General features: G+C 40.8%; 1 protein-coding gene and 1 pseudogene across 1 annotated transcript; both read left to right on the forward strand.

Annotated features, from left to right (window-relative positions):
- Positions 1 to 5,777: 5,777 nt before the first annotated feature.
- LOC108114887 lies at positions 5,778 to 9,325 on the forward strand. Its single transcript, XM_017226044.2, is given in 2 exon segments — positions 5,778 to 7,479; positions 7,543 to 9,325. Coding segments are annotated over 2 exon segments (3,444 nt in total). The 5' UTR covers positions 5,778 to 5,802; the 3' UTR covers positions 9,310 to 9,325.
- Positions 9,326 to 14,396: 5,071 nt separating this feature from the next.
- On the forward strand, positions 14,397 to 17,083 carry LOC108114886 (annotated as a pseudogene).
- Positions 17,084 to 19,710: the final 2,627 nt, after the last annotated feature.

The raw sequence follows: 19,710 nt of genomic DNA on the forward strand, positions 1-19,710 counted from the left end.
ATTCCCCTCTGGTGGATTCGACTTTTCAGCTCCTTATAAACTGGGCAACCTCTATAGTAAGCAGTGTGATTTCCACCGCAGTCGCCGCACTTTTTTGAGTTGTGGTCATCTTTGCTCGCTGGGCAGTGTACGGAGTTGTGAAGCTCACCACAAACTACACACACCGGGCGCAGTTTACAGTAAGACCTTGTATGGCCAAATTCTTGGCAGTTCGCACATTGGGGCTCCTCAACCGTAATTCTGCGGTGCAGCAGGAACTGAAGATTGTATATAGGGTGCACTTCGTATTTCTTTAGGGGCTTAATTTCTGGTTCGAGCTCAACCTTAAAGAGTGGCTGCGGCCTTCTATCCCTGTTAAGGATATTGAAGACTGTCTTAGCGCTAAATCCCTCTCTTGTAGCGCCTTTGTTATCTCTGCAGGCGATACTTCGGACTCTATGCCCTTAAGTACGACTTGCTGGCCCTTGCTGCTTTTTAGCTGATACGTATAATAGTTCTTTTTTTTTGTCGGTGAGATATTTTGATAATACTCTGTAATTATCTTCAGACTTCGTTTGAACTTTTGTTTCCTGGATGTCGCCTTTTACGAGTGGTATTATGTGAAAATTGTCCTTGCCAATAAGCTCTATAATTTTGTTGACAAGAACGTTGGCACTTTTTTCTCGTATGTAAATTGGCGGGGGCTTAGTCTTCCTTTTTTCGACTTCAGTAGATTCGGCATCATCCTCATAGTCTGCCAAGATTTTAAATCGATTTGAGTTAGTGGTCGTTTCTATTGCAGCTATGTTAGCATTGCCACGGGTTATTTTGCGTTGAGAGTTTAGGGGGCTTAGCTTCCTTTTGACTTGGAGTTAGCGATCCATACCAGTCTGCACAGCCGGCTTAATATTTTCTTTGCTTTTGTTCTCTTTTTCGGGCAGCGCAGCGGCAGAAGTATTAATGTTTGCGCTGCTAGCTGATGACGTCGTTACAGCGCTGTCGTTACAGTTGCGGTTGTTGTTGTTGTTACGGTTGACGTTGTCAAAGAAATTGCGGTGCTAGTTGCTGCGCTCTTTGGGTGCAGAGACATCGATGGTAGCGAGGGGGAGCAAGAACGCGCTCTCTCGCTCTCTACGTTTAAGAATTCGGTCAAGTTTGGGGTAATTGACCGTGTTTGGGAAGAGCTTGCATTACTTTCGGTTGCTCTGAAAGAGAAGTAAGCGTTGTTTCTTTGTACTGAGAGCCGTTTCTCGTCTTGCTCACTTTGACGTTGTGTGCGAACGTCGTTTAAACTCATTGCAGTCAAGGTTGAGTTTGTTAGAATTAGTGCTTTGTTTTATATTAATTAATTAATTAATCAATATAAACATTAGCGATTTTCATCGCTGAAAGCGACTTTTCGCGTTGTTTTGGTTTACGAAACCAGTCACTGCACTTTTTTGGATATTATTGAATACTTTTTTATTTTTCCCCGGAGCACAATAAAAATAAACGTCTGCATACGGCGACGGTCCAATTGGCAATTATAGGAATCCAACGCAAATTAGTCCTTGAGTCCCAAAGCTTGAATAGAGCATGGAAAGGAGCGGATTGGATGGTATAAAAAATAATCATAAACTGATGGTGATTCACTGTGCCTGTTACGACTCTCCTAGCCACAAGCTTTGGTATTAATGTATTAATAAAAGTATACAAGAAATTAAATATCAAAGCAAAAGTTGGTAAACTACCTCGGCTGTCAGACAGCCAGAACGACAATCAGATAAATTGTCAGCAGTCCGCTGACCCAACGAAAACAGCTGATACATCAAAGTTCATAATTAGGGCTCTTTAATACGCAATTAACGTGCCAATTCACTCCGCATGCAAGATTTGTTTTCATTGTTCCTTTTTCTTTACTTTACTTTATGTTCTTATTACCTATAAATACTGTAAAGTTTGTTCAATTAAGTTTGTCTCACTATTAGAGCATTCAAAAAATGTTTCTCAATCAGCAGAGGCTGTCGCCGTGTCTTTAAATCCTCACCTTGCGATCTATCTGCCGTCCACCTGGTTATAAGTGGTAAATGCTAACAGACATCCTGTGACTAGATGACTTATCGTCAGTTATCCACTATTTCGGGACGTTGAATGGATAGCCATTTGGTGACCCCGACGTGATCTTAACAAGATGTCACACCAAAGAACAGCACACAGTTCCTTAGGTTAAAGTTGACCACGAGGGGACAAATCGAAAATACTGAAACACAGCAACCCAAAAAGTTGGAAATCTTAAGAATCGTAAAAATTTTTCGATCCTTGCAGGAAGTTGATATCACTACGAAAGAGTCTTTTGCTTTTTCAAAGGATATGAGCATTGACGTATCCTCGTGGTATCCATTACTTGTCGTCTTATTAACAGAAAAGTTAGATATGATTAACTGCGTTCTTAATAAACAATCTCTTGGATGCTTTATAGAATTGCACCCGATTCACACAATGCTCAATTTCTGAGATAAAACAAGAGGAAACGCTATAGTGGAGTGCCGCGACCATAAGATACCCGTTACTGTTTTACAAAATTTTAAAATATTATTTTGCTAGTGGAAATTCACGAGGCCACCTATTGTCAGAGGAAGTATGTTGAGTATGCTTATAGTGACGTCACTGCCCATGTGAGGCCTTATAACCTTATTTTCTTTATAAATAGCGAAATAATGTTCCGATTTGAAAAATCTTTGGTAAATCGATAGGTATTAACAGAAATAAGTTACACAAGGTTAAACGAAGGCATTCATAATAATATTATAGACGCCACAGTTTTCCGCGGTTTGTGGGCGTCAGAGTAGGCGTGGCCGGATGCAACTTCGTGGAAAGTTGCAAAGGCATCTCCTTAATACGTGATCCTAAACAAAATTATGTAGCCCTTATAGTTTTTGACATTTTTGCATTTTTGGTTGTTCAGGTTTTGTGGGCGTTAGAGTGGGCGTGGATTGATCAAAAAAAAAAAAATCGCATTGGGAGCATAATAGAAACCTACATGCTTAATCCGAACTTTCTATCTCTTACAGTTATCAGCTTTTCTAGAAAATCCGAAAACCGTCTTATGAGCCTTGTGGGCGTATGGGTGGGTGTGGCCGGATAGTAGTACCACTATAAGATGCGCTGCCGTTTAAAGATTATACTTTTTGAATTTCAACTTTCTAACTGCAATAGTTCCTGTGATTTCAGCAATTTTAGTTTTTGGCGATTTGTGGTCGTTAGAGTGGGCGTGGCAGGATGCTGTAATAAACTTGCGCTGTCCCGGGACCTCAAGAATCTTCATGCTTAATCTCAACTTTGTATCTGCTATAGTTCCTGAGATCTCAGCGGACGGACGGACGGACGGACAGACGGACATGGCTCAATCGACTTCGCTATTGATCCTGATCAAGAATATATATACTTTATAGGGTCGCAAAAGCTTCCTTCTATCTGTTACATACTTTTCAACGAATCTTGTATACCCTTTTACTCTACGAGTAACGGGTATAAAAACTGAGCCTTTCGTGACTTAGAATCACAGATAAAGCTTATCACCGAAGAATCACTACAAAGTTTTTCATAGTGTTTGACGCGTCATGAAATCCTGCTTGCCGTCCCAACAGTTCAAAGCGATTTATTATACCCGTTACTCGTAGAGTAAAAGGGTATACTAGATTCGTTGAAAAGTATGTAACAGATAGAAGGAAGCGTTTGCGACCCTATAAAGTATATATATTCTTGATCATGAGATGTCCGTCCATGTCCGTCCGTCCGTCCGTCCGTCCGTCCGTCCGTCCGTCCGTCCGTATGAACGCTGAGATCTCAGGAACTGTAGCAGATACAAAGTTGAGATTAAGCATGAAGATTCTTGAGGTCCCGGGACAGCGCAAGTTTATTACAGCATCCTGCCACGCCCACTCTAACGCCCACAAATCGCAAAAAACTAAAATTGCTGAAATCTCAGGAACTATTGCAGTTAGAAAGTTGAAATTCAGAAAGTATAATCTATAGATGACAGCGCATCTTATAGTAGTACTACTATCCGGCCTCCCCACCCATACGCCCACAAGGCTCAAAAGACGGTTTTCGGATTTTCTAGAAAAGCTGATATCTCGGTAACTATTCGTAATAGAAAGTTCGGATTAAGCATGTAAGTTTCTATGATGCTCCCAATGCGAATTGTTTTTTTCCGATCAAGCCACGCCCACTCTAACGCCCACAAAACTCGAAAACCCAAAAATGCAAAAATCTCAAAAGCTATAAGAGCTACACAATTTTGCTTAGAAACACATATTTAGTAGACGCCTCTGCAACTTGCCACGAAGTTGCATCCGGCCACGCCCACTCTAACGCCCACAAACCGCGGAAAACTGTGGCGTCTATAATATTATTATGAATGCCTTTGTTTGACCTTGTATAACTTATTTCTGTTAATATCTATCAATTTACCAAAGGATTTTCAAATCGGAACATTATTTCGCTATTTATGAAGAAATTAAAGTTATAAGGCCTCACATGGGAAGTGACGTCACTATAAGCATACTCAACATACTTCCTCTGACAATAGGTGGCGCCTTGTGAATTTCCACTAGCAAAATTAATATTTTAAAATTGTGTAATTGTCTATAGCGTTTCCTCTTGTTTCGATTTTACTGCGTTTTTGAACTCACAACTATGTGTTTACAGCCGATATAGAGAGAGTCGAACGCCAAGTATGGATCTGTCCAGATGACTAGTTTCATCAGTTTGACGATAGTTACATATAGAACTAAATCAGTGCCGTTCTTGGTAACCAAATGTTTAAAGCAATTAGCTCTTCCAGCCACTCTCTTAATGACTGTCTAATTGGGGAAAAAAAACTGATATCATACAGGTTAGAGATGAGATTAACAAAATTCCGCATCAGCCTGACTTAAAACTAGAAAAATGGTGCTCAAACAACGACCAGAGCTACAGGGAATTCCCAACCATATTTCGCACAAATCTTTAACCCATTGGGTTTGTTTGCCCCAGTAGTAGTGAAGGCGAAGGTATTCCTGCAACATACGAATGCAAACATTTGTTAATGCGTCAGAGTGTGTTTTCGGTGTAGCAGTTTATGTACGCGCCATCTATAAAAATAATCAAGTTTCTATCCGGATACTTTGATTAAAGTCGCGACTAGCTCTAAAGGTTTAAAAAACGGATCCCAATTAGACTATATGATGCTGTACTGTGCTCCGAACCAACCGACTGAGTGAGAAAGGTTATTCACTTTGACTCTAGTTCGACAATCGGAAACTTATGGAGATATTTCATGGTAGTACACGTATTATCATGGAATAATGCATCAACATCGACCTATCACACTTTTGTGGCCAACACGATCGGTTAAATCCATGCGCAATGACGCCACATGTCGTCCCCGAAAAGCGCAGCGGATTTTCTGACTCGAAGAATCCTAGGTATCGTAAGCAGCAACGGATAATGGCAATGTTAAGGTTCTGTAACGTCTAAAAACCACAAAAGGTACACAAAAAAATTACCTACTAATGCTATGCTACCTACCTGATTTCATTTTATAATATAGACGTTTGCAAAAAGAAATAATTTTTGGATAATTCAAGAGATCAGAGAACCTCATTAAATAGCCAGTTCTCATTGTTAAGCTTACCTGATAGATGTTGTGGATTACCAAAAATATGAGGTACCAGCTGTGATCAAATTTGCGCGGGGTCGGTTTGTTACCTGAGACTTCTATAAAATCCATCACCAAAGGAACCCAAAGTCACAGTCACAAACTGAAACGTCTAACGTCATCATCAAAATAGGAATTCCGAAATGTTGAAAAGCAAATCTACACCAAATACCATTTCTAATCAAAACGAGTTGGTAGTCAATACTGAAGCTATGAATATTGATGATCTCAGCGATCTACTCCAGCTTTACGAGGAAATTGAGGAGCGCTGTCGATCCAACCCGAACGAAGACAGCAAGTCCGGCTGCGGCTTGCTCCGAGCTAAAATGACTAGGGAAGAGCTTTTCGAGATATCCCCCTCATCTTCTCTAGACGATGATCGCTTTTTGACGGCCCTAGAGCACCAAAACTCATTTTCGGCATCGCGTCGAGTTCAAGTTACCGACTTGGACATGCCCAGTATCGAGAATCTAATGAAGTACTTTGACGAAGAGGTACCCGTAACGCCAACCGAATTAGTAGGGACAACAAGGGCGACCGACCCTAAAGGTAAAGAAGCTAGCGTCATTGCTAAGTTGACCAACAAATCGGATACTGTTACATCGGCCAAGCCAATGGTGAATAGTTGTCACCCCACGATCAGTAAACTCAAGCAAAAGTACGAACAGCAAGTGAAAATTGAGAACACTCGGTTTTCAAAACGAGACCGTCGGAAGACTTCCGTCTCGCTTCCCATGAAAGTGAAGGAAATGGCTCATTTGTTAAATTCGAAGATTAGCCAGGTGATACGCCGCTCAGAAGTTTCAGACTACGTTCAACTGCAAAACGAGATTTCGGTGGCGACCGAGCATCAGTATCCATTGACATCGGAGTCTCAAGCGCAAGGTACTTGTTTGGTGGCCGAGGAAGTTTTCCGCGAACTAAGCGTCAAGGACAAGGCTCTTCTGTTTAACAAGTTCATTGCAGACATGGCAGCTAAGCATCCCAAGTTCATTGAGCATGCTGCAGAACTCAAGGCGCAGGTGGATAAGCTGGTGCTTTGCGGTGAGGTGGTAGCCGAAAAGCAAGTCATTGTTAAGAATTTAGTTCAGGAGTTTGAGGAAAAGTGTAACCTGGAGCGTGGATCGGCACCGCAATTATATGAAGTCTCTTCACTTACGTCAAATGATAGCAAAATGGGGACAGGTACTTCTCAGCTTCACGTGAGCAATCTGCCAGTGATCCTTAAGCCCAGAGCGGAGCGTAAAGAACGACGCTATCTGGAGCGCCAGAGCGCAGACCACGCAGGGCGTTCCAAGAATCGAAATCTTGCCGCAATACGTAAAACTCTGCCAACAGAGGCTTATGCACCGCCGAAGAAAATCCGACGCACAAGACAGGAGCGCATCGGATGCGACAACCAAGTGTTTTTCCAGAACAAGCACCTTGAGACCCTTTTTTACAATTGGCTCAGCACAGAAAATGGCGTGCAGTACGACATAACTAGCGCATCAAACAGTCAGCAGACCATCGAGATAGCAACAGAAAATACCATTCTTGAATCGAGCACCGTCAGCCTGGAAGATGTGTGCCAAAAGTCCGATATTGAACGTCTTCTGGAACAGGCTATAGCCAGGCTAGAAATTGAAAACGAAGAAAAAAAGGAAGTTATTAGGACGTCTTTGACTAAAATAGTCAAAGTCACTCCACGACGCAATAAGCGCATGGCGCCGCCAGTGCCTGCCCCACGTCCAAGTCTGAGTCAGACTCATTCCACCGCATCCAGCTGCAAGCAATCCGAGGCTGAAGATAGTGAATCCGGACTGTCGACCCTTCCCAAGGTAAGTGCTGTCTCTGATTAACGAATTAACGAATGTAGACTCATGCTTAATTATCTTTTACAGATTACAAGCGACGAATCACAGCCCGAAATGATCAAAGAAGACCTACAGCCAAGTGAGTTTGATTTTGTCAAGCCCCAGCGTCCACCACGTAAGAAGAAGATGCGCAGAAATCTTACTTGGAAGAAGGATAATTCCGTTGTCGAGGCTACCACAATCACCTTAACTGACTCCGATTCCGATAACAAATCGTCACTTTCCGCACCAGACAAGAAAACGACGGGAGCAAATTGCGCCTTCCCACTGCCCGAACAAAGTTTGATTGAGTTAGACAAGTCATTTATGCGTCAGGTCAACTCGCCCCGCAAAATTAAGTCAGCGTACACTCTAACAGTAATATCGTCACCTTCGCAAAATGCAGACAGCGATCAAACACCAAGGAAATCCCTTGGGCAAACTATGCGGGATAGTTTCATTGATCAGGGCTTCGAGACCTGCTCGAATGACCCCATAGACAATAGTCCGCTACGCAGTTCGTTCGTAAGCTCCTACGACTCGAAGCCCTCCGGGTTTTCAACGCCAGTAAAAGGTGGCCACGTTAGCAGCTTAGCGCAACAGCAATTATTCAGCCCCATTTTTTCGCTAGACCGGCCGGGACGCAGGTATCTGGACATGCAGGTGATTCGGGAAGACCATGCCCTCAACCTTGATGACACTCCCAGTTTACCCTCCACACCTTGCAGTGAGAGGGAGTTTTTCGCCAACGCCTCGACAGTTTTAATTAATAGCACCCAAGATGAGATTACATCCGGAATTCCACATTCAATGTTCTGGATTATATCAGGAGACCTTACGGTGTCCTTGAAAATTTCAAAATATAGCCCTGAGCGCCTTCGTCTGCTCTATGACATATTCATTCAAAAAAGTTTCGAGAGTCGAGATCTAGCCTTCGGAATCGATGGACGCAAGTTTACATGTAGTGGTGGAATCTCGAAGTCCACTCAAACTATGCCTCTTGATTGGCCTTCCAGTGTACAGGATTGCTCCCACTACTGGTTCGCTAGCGGAGATTTCTCCGTACCCTTTAGCGGGAAACTGATGTCCGACGAGAAAATTAAGCGGCTATTCGCATTGCTCAACGCGGAAAAGTCCAAGATTCGCTTCGGCGTGGATCACATCGAGTTTAGTAGCTTTCCGGAGTTCTGGCCCACTACCCAAAAATATTCTATTGAGAGCAGCGACAGCTTGCTGGTGGGCTTGCAAACGGGTGCAAGCAATGGCCTGGAGGGGCGCAGCAAATACTCCTGGCCCAACAACAGCAATTCTTATCAGGAGAGCAAAACCAGAGAAATGGAACGGACGGATTTCAGCAACGATAGCTGTTCTCATCACTTATTCTCTCTAGACTAGGAGGCTGTTCCCCTGGATGAGCTGTTTGCAAAGGTCCCTTTATGCGCGACTGCTCCCATTATGTCCACGGCACAGATGATGCAAGCTCAAAAGCAGCAGCAAAGAAAACTTAGCAATGTGGAACAGCGTATTCGCAGCTATACCAAGTCCTCTAATTTAACAGATGTATCACTTGAGCGCTACCGCAATACTAATACTAATGATAGCATTGATCGTGATGATGGCATTCGTGGCTGCTCGATGGAGCAGCTCGAGAGCTTCATGTATTTCCTCAGCGAGTATGCGGATGTGTATCTGGCCAATTGCAACTGGCATATAGACAAGATTCTTGACAGACTATTGGACCATAAGGCCCAACAAAATAGTAACAATTACTTTCTACACACAAACATGCAATGTTTCAAATATTTGAAAAAATAAACTTATATGAATAATATTGCTTGGTTTTAATATCAATTTTGAATTTATTTATTCGTCGGATAAACTTTGCCAGCTAGCCCATCGCACCGGATCGGCAGCGTCAGCTTTCAGGCACAACGGAAGTTGTGCAATTCGGTGGGGTCACAAGCTTTGGTTTTACAGTATTGATAAAAGTATACAGGAAATTAAATGTCATAACATATGTCGCTTAACTACCTCGGCTGTCAGATAGCCAGAACGACTACTTCTCAACTACCTCGACAAGTGGAATCTTTTCAGTCTTCGATAAGCTCTTGTCGTGTGAGGTTGTCTTTAACGAGCTCGGAAATCGTCTTCTATCTACCATACGCATAGAAATTCGCCGCGAACTCCTTATCAGCTATTACAGTTACCTCTTTCATTATTAGGCGCCGCAAACTGTTGACTGGCGATGCCTTAGCATCTGCCGAAACCAAAATGACAAAACAAAGAAAAAAAATATCCAAGGGGAAAACCCCCATCCAAATCAACATACGAATTATTATCGCCCTCTTCAAACCATAGAAACATTGATGCTATTGAAACTGATACAATAGATCAAGTGAATATCAAACCACCTCCCATTACCGTAATTAAACAAAACCCAAATCAAGTTCATGACATCATGTCCAAGCTAAAAATTGAAAAATATTACATAAATAATATCTCTATTGGTTATAAAATATTCCTGGAAACAATGGATCACTTCGAGCTGGCCACAGCAAAGCTTAAGGAACTTAATTGGGAGTTCTATACATACGACACTAAAACAACTAAACCATATAAATATGTTCTGTCTGGAACTAGGTTTGAAATGCACAAACGTAAAAATTGTTGAAAAAAAGAACAAATATGACTATGATCTTCTACTATACATTATTTATTTTATAAACAAAAGCATCACAGTAAAAGAACTACGAAAAAATTACATGTAGATCAATCACATAAAAGTACGATGGGACTATAAAGTCAAAATTGACAATAATATAACACAATGTTACAACTGTCAATTATTTGGTCACGGTTCAAATAATTGTTCAGTTAAAACTTCTTGTGCCCACTGTGCCGGACCTCACCCTACGGTTTCTTGTGAGCACCCAAGAAACAATAAATGTGCCAACTGTAAGGCCAATCATCCATCCACTGATAAGACCTGCCCATGCCGTTTGTCTTATCTCAATTTGATCTCCAAGCGTCCGGCGAAGCGCATAAGAATAACCAACATTGAAGCAGAAAATGCAATACGGAGCAGAAATGCAATATAGGATTCTCTCAACACACCTTCGGCAGTTATAGAGATGCGCTCAAAGGCAAGGCAACTTTACCAAATGCAACTGAAACTGGCCTCTTTACGCCAGAAGAAGTAAACTCTTTATTAATAGACTTAATAAATAATCTCAGCACATGCTCCAATAAAGAAGAACAATTCCAAAATACGAGTATATCAAATTTAGCCATTAAATATGTGTATTCAAACAAGTAACTCTCCTGATACTTTAAGTATTATGGAGTGGAACGCCCGCTCTATAAAGCATAAGCGTGTAGAATTTATTAAGTTTCTACAAGATAAAAATATTCATGTAGCTACAATAAGTGAAACATGGCTTACTCAAACCGACAGATTTAACATACCAAACTATACTGTGTATAGACGAGACAGAAAAGAAAATACAGGTGGCGGGGTTGCCATTGTCGTTAGCAATAAAATAGAACATGAGCAAATTACCAATTTAAAAACGCACCTAATTGAAAATGTGGGAATTAAAATCAAAACAGGCCCTAACACTAACAATCTAAAACATTATGCCATATACTTTCTTGGTTACACAACAAAATGTCTGACTGCTTCATGTAATGTAGCTGGAGACCGAAATAATTTAAAGACACAATATAGATCAGACTTACTAAAAATTTCCAAATTGCAGGCCTGTGGTGCTTATAACTCATGTCATAGAACATGGAACTGCGACCGAGCAAATTGCTGGGGTAACATCTTAAATGAAATATCAGATTTAGGCAAATTTAACGTGTTTTTTCCCTTCCATCCAACTTATATTCCTAGATGTCATAAGGCCAAGGCATCCACAATAGATCTTTGCATTACCAAAACTCCAAATCAAGTTTCAAATCCAACAGTCTTACAGAAAGTATCCTCTGATCACTTGCCTATAATCTTGATATATTCAATAAATTTCTTACAAAATGAGAAACACCAACCGATAATTAGTAAAGCAAACTGGACTAAGTTTAAGGAATTTATCAATGACAGATTGCTAGATATAGGAATAAGTAAATATAAATCTTGTTGTTCGATTTCAGACATTGACTTCCTGGTCAACTCGTTCACAAATATTGTCAACGATGGTTTTCGTGAAGCAGTTCCCCATAACAAACATTTACAAATTACAAGATACCTCAACATATACGCGAGTTATTTAGAATTAGAAACACAATTCAAAGACAATGGATTAGGTCAAGACAGCCGATACTTAAAGCTAGATGTGATCATCTTAACTATGTTATTAAACAAAAGTTATTTGCTCATAATAACACAGAGTGGAACAGTAAACTGCAACAGATAGGAAAATGTAGTAAGCCCTTTTGGAAGATAACAAAGCTTTAAAAAGGGCAAAACAATTTATACCCTGTCTCTGCCTTGGCGACTCAAGCTATGAGACTGGAACTGAAAAAGCAAACGTACTCGCAGACATTTTTGAACAGAAACATAAATTAACCTCCTCCTTCTCAAATCCAGAAACTGTTAACCTAGTTCAATATTCTATTCAGTCAATTGCAAATTATGATACTAATACCTCTCAAGTATTAAGAACTACAAACTCTGAAATTGCCAGCATAATCAAAGCACTAGTAACACGTAAATCACCTGGAGATGATGGTATTTCTAATATCTGCTTAAAAAACCTCCCTGTTTATGCCATTAGCTTTCTAGCACAAATCTTTAATCATTGTTTTTTTCGTTGGATATTTTCCAAATGCATGGAAAACCGCCAAAATAATACCGATTGTTGAACCAGGCAAACTAGCCAGCCGACCTGATAGTTACAGACCGATTAGCTTATTATGTAGCATATCCAAAATATTTGAAAAGATAACCAAAGCTCGAATAGTTTGTTATTTAGATACACACGAAATACTGCCTTCCATACAATACGGATTCAGGACCAAACTAAACTGTACAGTTCCTTCCGTAAAACTCACAAATTACATAAAAGAAAATATGCAAAATAAAAAATCTGTTGGACTGGTTACTTTAGATATTAAAGCGGCTTTTGACACAGTATGGCACGATGGCTTGGTGCACAAGTTAAAGAATATGGAATTGCCCACATACCTTATAAAAATTGTGCAAAGCTTTATAACACAAAGAAGTTTTTATATATCCTTAAATGGAGAGAAGTCCACTCAACGCTCTATACTAGCTGGGGTACCTCAGGGATCTGTATTAGAACTAGTGTTGTTTATTATATACACGCATGACATTCCCCAGATGACAAATTGTAAGTTATCATTATTTGCTGATGATGCAGCTATTTACACTTCTGGAGTATTATACAATGATATGAAAAACATCATTCAAAATTATCTCTACAAACTAGAAGAATATTACCATAAATGGAAGATAAAAATTAATCCTAATAAGACACAAGCCGTTTTTTTCACGAGAAGAAGAAAATCTTGTTATTTACCAAATGATTGTCTAGAACTATGTAACACACCAATTGAGTCGGTTAATAATATTCGTTATTAAGGAATACATTTTGATAAAAAACACACTTTTAGTACACATGTTGGGGCCACAATTGATAAAATAAACCAAACAATACGAATATTATACCCTTTAATCAATAGAAAATCTAAATTATCAATTGAAAACAAGTTAATAATTTTTAAGGTAATATTCAGGCCAGCCTTGATGTATGGACACTTCATTTGGGGAAAATGTGTACAAACACATATTAAAAAAAATACAAACGTGCCAAAATAAACTTCTAAAACTATTACTTAATCTACCATATTACACAAGCACTAACTACGTGCATGAAATGTCTGGAGTCCAAACGGTACAACAATATATTTCACAATAAACTCTCTTAGTCAGTAAAAGTAGTAAAATTAGTAAATAAGTGTCAGATCAAGGTTTTTAATCCAATTTTTCCTTGAAATAATTATATGTTATAAATAACCAAACGAATAAAATATTATAATATATTTCAGTTGAGAAGCATAAGCTATAACTCTGTAAAACTAAAATTTGTAATATTAGCTTTAATGAAATTTATAAATTTTTAGGAAATAAATCACACCGAATAATAATAATAAAGTGGAATCTTTTGGAGAGATTTCATGGTAGTAGTAGTATTATCACACTCAAATTCATCCCCTAAAAGCGCAGCGGTTTTTCAGACTCGAGGTTTTTGGACCACTCTTTTTACACTCAATGGATTTCAACTCAAACGATCTGTAAAAAGACCAAAGTCCCGTTGTTAACAGTTGCAGCAGTTTCAGAGATGTTTCAGAGAAGATATGTACAAGTGCAGGTATAGTAACTCATACCGGAAAAAGCAGCGGGTAGTGGCAATGTTAAGGTCCTGCTACAAAAAGATAAGGAATCAGAATTGAAACAGCTGCAGCGCAGTAAGACAGTTGGAAAAGTGTTAATTAGAGTTGGAGAAAGATTGTAACATTGAGTTTTTTCTTACGAATCAAAACATCAAACCATGTTACTCTAAAATGATCCTAATGTAAGGGTGTTGCTACGCGAGATCGACCTTGCATTACGGTGCGCAGGCATTTTGGGTCACTGCAAGGCAGCAATATTGGATTACCAATGCGAAAACTATAGCCCGAAAAATAATTTTTAGCTGTGTGAGACGCACCATAGTATGGTCTAGGTTAATGCAACATATACCAGGAGACCTGCTAGCTGAAAGGGTCACAAAAGCACGCCCATTCTTTGATTCCATCGTAGACTATTATGGACTGTAACAACGCCCGATTCCCGATTTAAATAATAACTTCGATGAGTCTGCGCCGATGATCTTTTTCAAATGGCTTACATTCCTGGTGTACGACTATCGAAGATTAGCCAGCTGATACGACGCTCAGAAGTATCACTCTACGTTCAACTGCAAAACGAGATTCCGGTGGCGACCGAGCATCAGTATCCATTTAAATCGGAGTCTATAGCGCAAGGTACTCTTTGGTGGCCGAGGAAGTTTACCGCGAACTAAGCGTCAAGGACAAGGCTCTTCTGTTTAAAAAGTTCATTGCAGACATGACAGCTAAGCATCCCAAGTTCATTGAGCATGCTGCAGAACTCAAGGCGCAGGTGGATAAGCTGGTGCTTTGCGGTGAGGTGGTAGCCGAAAAGCTAGTCAGTGTTAAGAATTTAGTTCAGGAATTTGAGGAAAAGTGTAACCTGGAGCGTGGATCGGCACCGCAATTAGATGAAGTCTCTTCACTTACGTCAAATGATAGCAAAATGGGGACAGGTACTTCTCAGCTTCACGTGAGAAATCTGTCAGTGATCCTTAAGCCCAGAGCGGAGCGTAAGGAACGACGCTATCTGGAGCGGCAGAGCGCAGACCACGCAGGGCATTCCAAGAATCGAAATCTTGCCGCAATACGAAAAACTTTGCCAACAGAGGCCTATGCACCGCCCAATCAAATCCGACGCACAAGACAGGTGCGCATCGGATGCGACAACCAAATATTTTTCCAGAACACGCTCCTCGAGACCCTTTTCTACAATTGGCACGGAAAATTGCGTGCAGGTCGACATAACTAGCGTATCAATTAGTCAGCAGACCATCGAGATTGCAAGAGAAAAGACCATTCTTAAACCGAGCACCGACAGGTTGGAAGACGTGTGTCAAAAGACCGATGTTGAACGTCTTCTGGAAGAGGCTATAGCCAAGCTAGAACTTAAAAACGAAAAAAATGGGAGTTATTAGTACTCCTTTGACTAAAATATTTAAAGTCCCTCCACGACGCAATAAGCGCATGGCTCCGCAAATGCCTGCCTCACGTCTCAGTCTGAGTCAGACTTATTCCAGCGCATCCAGCTGCAAGCAATCCGAGGCTGAAGATAGTGAATCCGGACTGTCGACCCTTCCCAAGGTAAGTGCTGTCTCTGATTAACGAATTAACCAATGTAGACTCATGCTTAATTTCCTTTTACAGAATACAAGCGACGAATCACAGCCCGAAATGATCAAAGAAGACCTACAGCCAAGTGAGTTTGATTTTGTCAAGCCCCAGCGTCCACCACGTAAGAAGAAGATGCGCAGAAATCTTTCTTGGAAGAAGGACAATTCCGTTGTCGAGGCTACCACAATCACCTTAACTGACTCCGCAATCCGATAACAAATCGTCACTTTCCGCACCAGACAAGAAAACGACGAGAGCAAATTGCGCCTTCCCACTGCCCGAACAAAGTTTGATTGAGTTAGACAAGTCATTTATGCGTCAGGTCAACTCGCCCCGCAAAATTAAGTCAGCGTACACTCTAACAGTAATATCGTCACCTTCGCAAAATGCAGACAGCGATCAAACACCAAGGAAATCCCTTGGGCAAGACATGCGGGATAGTTTCATTGATCAGGGCTTCGAGACCTGCTCGAATGACCCCATAGACAATAGTCCACTACGCAGTTCGTTCGTAAGCTCCTACGACCCGAAGCCCTCCAGATTTTCAATGCCAGTAAAAGGTGGCCACGTCAGCAGCTTAGCGCAACAGCAATTATTCAGCCCCATTTTTTCGCTAGACCGGCCGGGACGCAGTTCTCTGACCATGCAGGTGATTCGGGAAGATCATGCCCTTAACCTTTATGCCACTCCCAGTTTACCCTCCACACCTTGCAATGAGAGGGAGTTTTTCGCCAACGCCCCGACAGTTTTAATTGAGATGAGATTACAGCCGGAAATCCTCATTCAATGTTCTGGATTATATCAGGAGACCTTACGGTGTCCTTGAAAATTTCAAAATATAGTCCTGAGCGCATTCGTCTGCCCTATGACATATTCATTCAAAAAAGTTTCGAGAGTCGAGATCTAGCCTTCGGAATCGATGGCCACAAGTTTACATAGTTGACATATTCATTCAAAAAAGTTTCGAGAGTCGAGATCTAGCCTTCGGAATCGATGGACACAAGTTTACATGTAGTGGTGGAATCTCGAAGTCCACTCAAACTATGCCTCTTGATTGGCCTCCCAGTGTACAGGATTGCTCCCACTACTGGTTCGCTAGCGGAGATTTCTACGTACCCTTTAGCGGAAAACTGATGTCCGACGAGAAAATTAAGCAGCTATTCGCATTTCTCAACACGGAAAAGTCCAAGATTCTCTTCGGCGTGGATCACATCGAGTTTAGTAGCTTACCGGAGTTCTGGCCCACTACCCAAAAATATTCTATTGACGGCAGCTACAGCATGCTGGTGGGTTTGCAAAAGGGTGCAAGCAATGGCCTGGAGGGGCGCAGCAAATACTCCTGGCCCAACAACAGCAATTCTAACCAAGAGATCAAGACCAGGGACATGGAACGGACGCAGCTCGAGTTCAATGCCAATTGTTTCGGCAACGATAGCGGTGGTCCTTCCTTATCACTTGAGCGCTACCGCAATATTCCGCAATATGTCCGCAGGCTGCGCTCCATCATTCGGACTATAGATAGCATTGGTCGTGATTATGGTTGCTTGATGGAGCAGCACGAGAGCTTCATGTATTTCCTCAGCAAGTATGCAGATTTGTATCATATAGACAAGATTCTTGACAGATTAGGGCCCAACAAAATACTAATAATTAGTTTCTAGACACAATAATGCAATGTAACAAATATTTAAAAAAATAAACTTATAAGAAAAATATTGCTTGGTTTTAATATTAACTTTGAATTTTATTAACTCGTCGGATAAACTTTGCCGGCTAGCCCATCGCTCCGGGTCCACAGCGTCAGGTTTCAGGCACAACAGAAGTTGTGCAATTCGGCGGGGTCACAAACTTTGGTTTTACAGTATTGATAAAATTATACAGGAAATTAAATGTCAAAACAGATGTCGCTTAACTACTCAACTACCTCGACAAGTGGAATCTTTTGGCGAGATTTCCTGGTAGTAGTCATATTATCGCACCCATATTCATCCCTTAAAAGTGCAGCGAATTTTCAGACTCGAGGTTTTTGGACCACTCTTTTTACACTCAATGGATCAGTATGCCGACTCTCAACTCAAGTGATCCGTTGCTTACCAGTTGCACCAGTTTCAGAGATGTTTCAGAGAAGATATGTACAAGTGCAAGTATAGCAACTCATACCGGAAGCAACAGCGGGTAGTGACAATGTTAAGGTCCTGCTACAAAAGATCAGGACTTCAGAATTAACACAGCTACAGCGCATAAAAACAGTTGGAAAAGTGTTAATTAGAGTTGGAGGAAGATTGTAACATTGAGCTCTTCCTTACGAATCAAAACATCAAACCTTGTTACTCTACAATAATCCTAATGTAAGGATGTTGCTACGCGAGCTCGACTTTGCATTACGGTGCGCAGGCGTTTTGGGCCACTGCAAGGCAGCAATATTGAAGTCTCAATGCGAAAACTATAGCCCGAATCATAATTATACCCGTTACTCGTAGAGTAATTATTATTATTAGGCCACACCCGCCCATACGCCCACCAAGCTCACAAGACGGTTTTCGCATTTTTAAGAAATGTAGATGTAGATGTAGATTTTTATGATGCCCCAAATGCGAATTTTTTTTTTCCGATCAAGCCACACCCACTCTAACGCACACAAAACCCAAAAAACCAAAAATGCAAAAATCTCGGGAACTAAAAGATCTAGAAATTTCGGCTTAAGAATACGTATTTTAGGGTTGCCACTGCAACTTCCCACGAGTTTTTATCCAGCCACGCCCACTCTAACAAACAGAGGAACACTGTGGCGTCTATAATAATATTATGAATGCGTTCGTTTAACCTTGTATAACTTATTTCTGTTAATATCTATCGATTTACCAAAGATTTTTCAAATCCGAACATTATTTCGCTACATATGAAAAAATTTAGGTTATAAGGGGTCACATGGGCAGTGACGTCACTATCAGTTACTCGACCTGCTTTCTCCGACAATAGGTAACGCTTGGGTAATTTCCACTAGCAAAATGAATATTTTAAAATTGTGTAAAACAGTAATGGGTATCTTATAGTCGCGGCACTCGATTATATCGTTTCCTCTTATTTTTAGCTGTGTGAGTTGCACCAGAGTAAGGTCTAGGTTAATGCAACAAATAACGGCAGACCTGCCAGCTGTACGGGTCATAAAAGGACACCCATTCTTTGATTCCAATGTAGACTATTGAGGACCATTTTGAATTCATCGCAAAATACGAGGAGAAGGGCTGGATGAAGCAAACATTGCAGTTTTTTGCTATTTCTCCAGAAAAGTAGTGCCCCTTGAATTGGTGAGTGACCGACGCCTTTTTAACCGCTATGCGATTGCGCCGCCGCGGTAGATGTCAGGCCAACCATTGCAATAACGCAACAAATTTCGTGGCTACCAACAACAAGCTGAAAGAATAAGAAGAATTGATGTATACAGAAAAGGCACAGAAGCAAATCATAAGTAACTTCATCACAAACCAAGAGGAATTCAAATTCATAGTACCTCGCCAACCCTCATTGGCTTCTAGTCTAAAATATGTGTTCCGGAATCAATGGTCAAATATTCACAAAAGCTCCAGTCACGACATAAGTGGAAAACAGAGGTCATAAACGTTAGTGATGTCCTACTAGTTTTGTTGAAGAAGAATAATGTACCTTTCATGAGTTGGCCAATGGGAAAATTATTAAAACTTATCCTGGTAATGACAACCGTTTTCGAGTAGCTGACGTTAAGACACTATCTCGCATATTTAAGCGCATGACCCAATAAAATGCCGTAAGAAAGTAATACGGGTAGCACTGCCACAATACTATTGGTACTGTCATTAATACTGGCCCAGACCGCCAACATTACACAATTTAAAAACCACCCTGGAATATTCTACGATCATCTTGGCACCCCAAAAATGGTGGTATCAGAATAGACTTCTATATATATAAAAGAAAGTCGAGTTAGTTACACTATTTATATTCATCACTCTTTTTACTGACCCGTCGAGTGCGAAATGAACTCAACATTTTAAACAGAAGTTACAAAGGATGTTTCCCAGTGCAAGTATTCGAAGATGTTCAAGTAAAAAAACAAGAAGAAACGCTATAGTCGAGTGCCGCGCAGTTACTGTTTTACACAATTGTAAAATATTCATTTTACTAGTTAAAATGGTCCTTTTCGTGTCAAAAAAGCATGTTTACTAAATGAGTGTG

The sequence above is a fragment of the Drosophila eugracilis genome, unplaced genomic scaffold (assembly GCF_018153835.1).
Source record: "Drosophila eugracilis isolate 14026-0451.02 unplaced genomic scaffold, ASM1815383v1 contig_90, whole genome shotgun sequence".
In the NCBI taxonomy this organism is placed as follows: Eukaryota; Metazoa; Arthropoda; class Insecta; order Diptera; family Drosophilidae; genus Drosophila; species Drosophila eugracilis.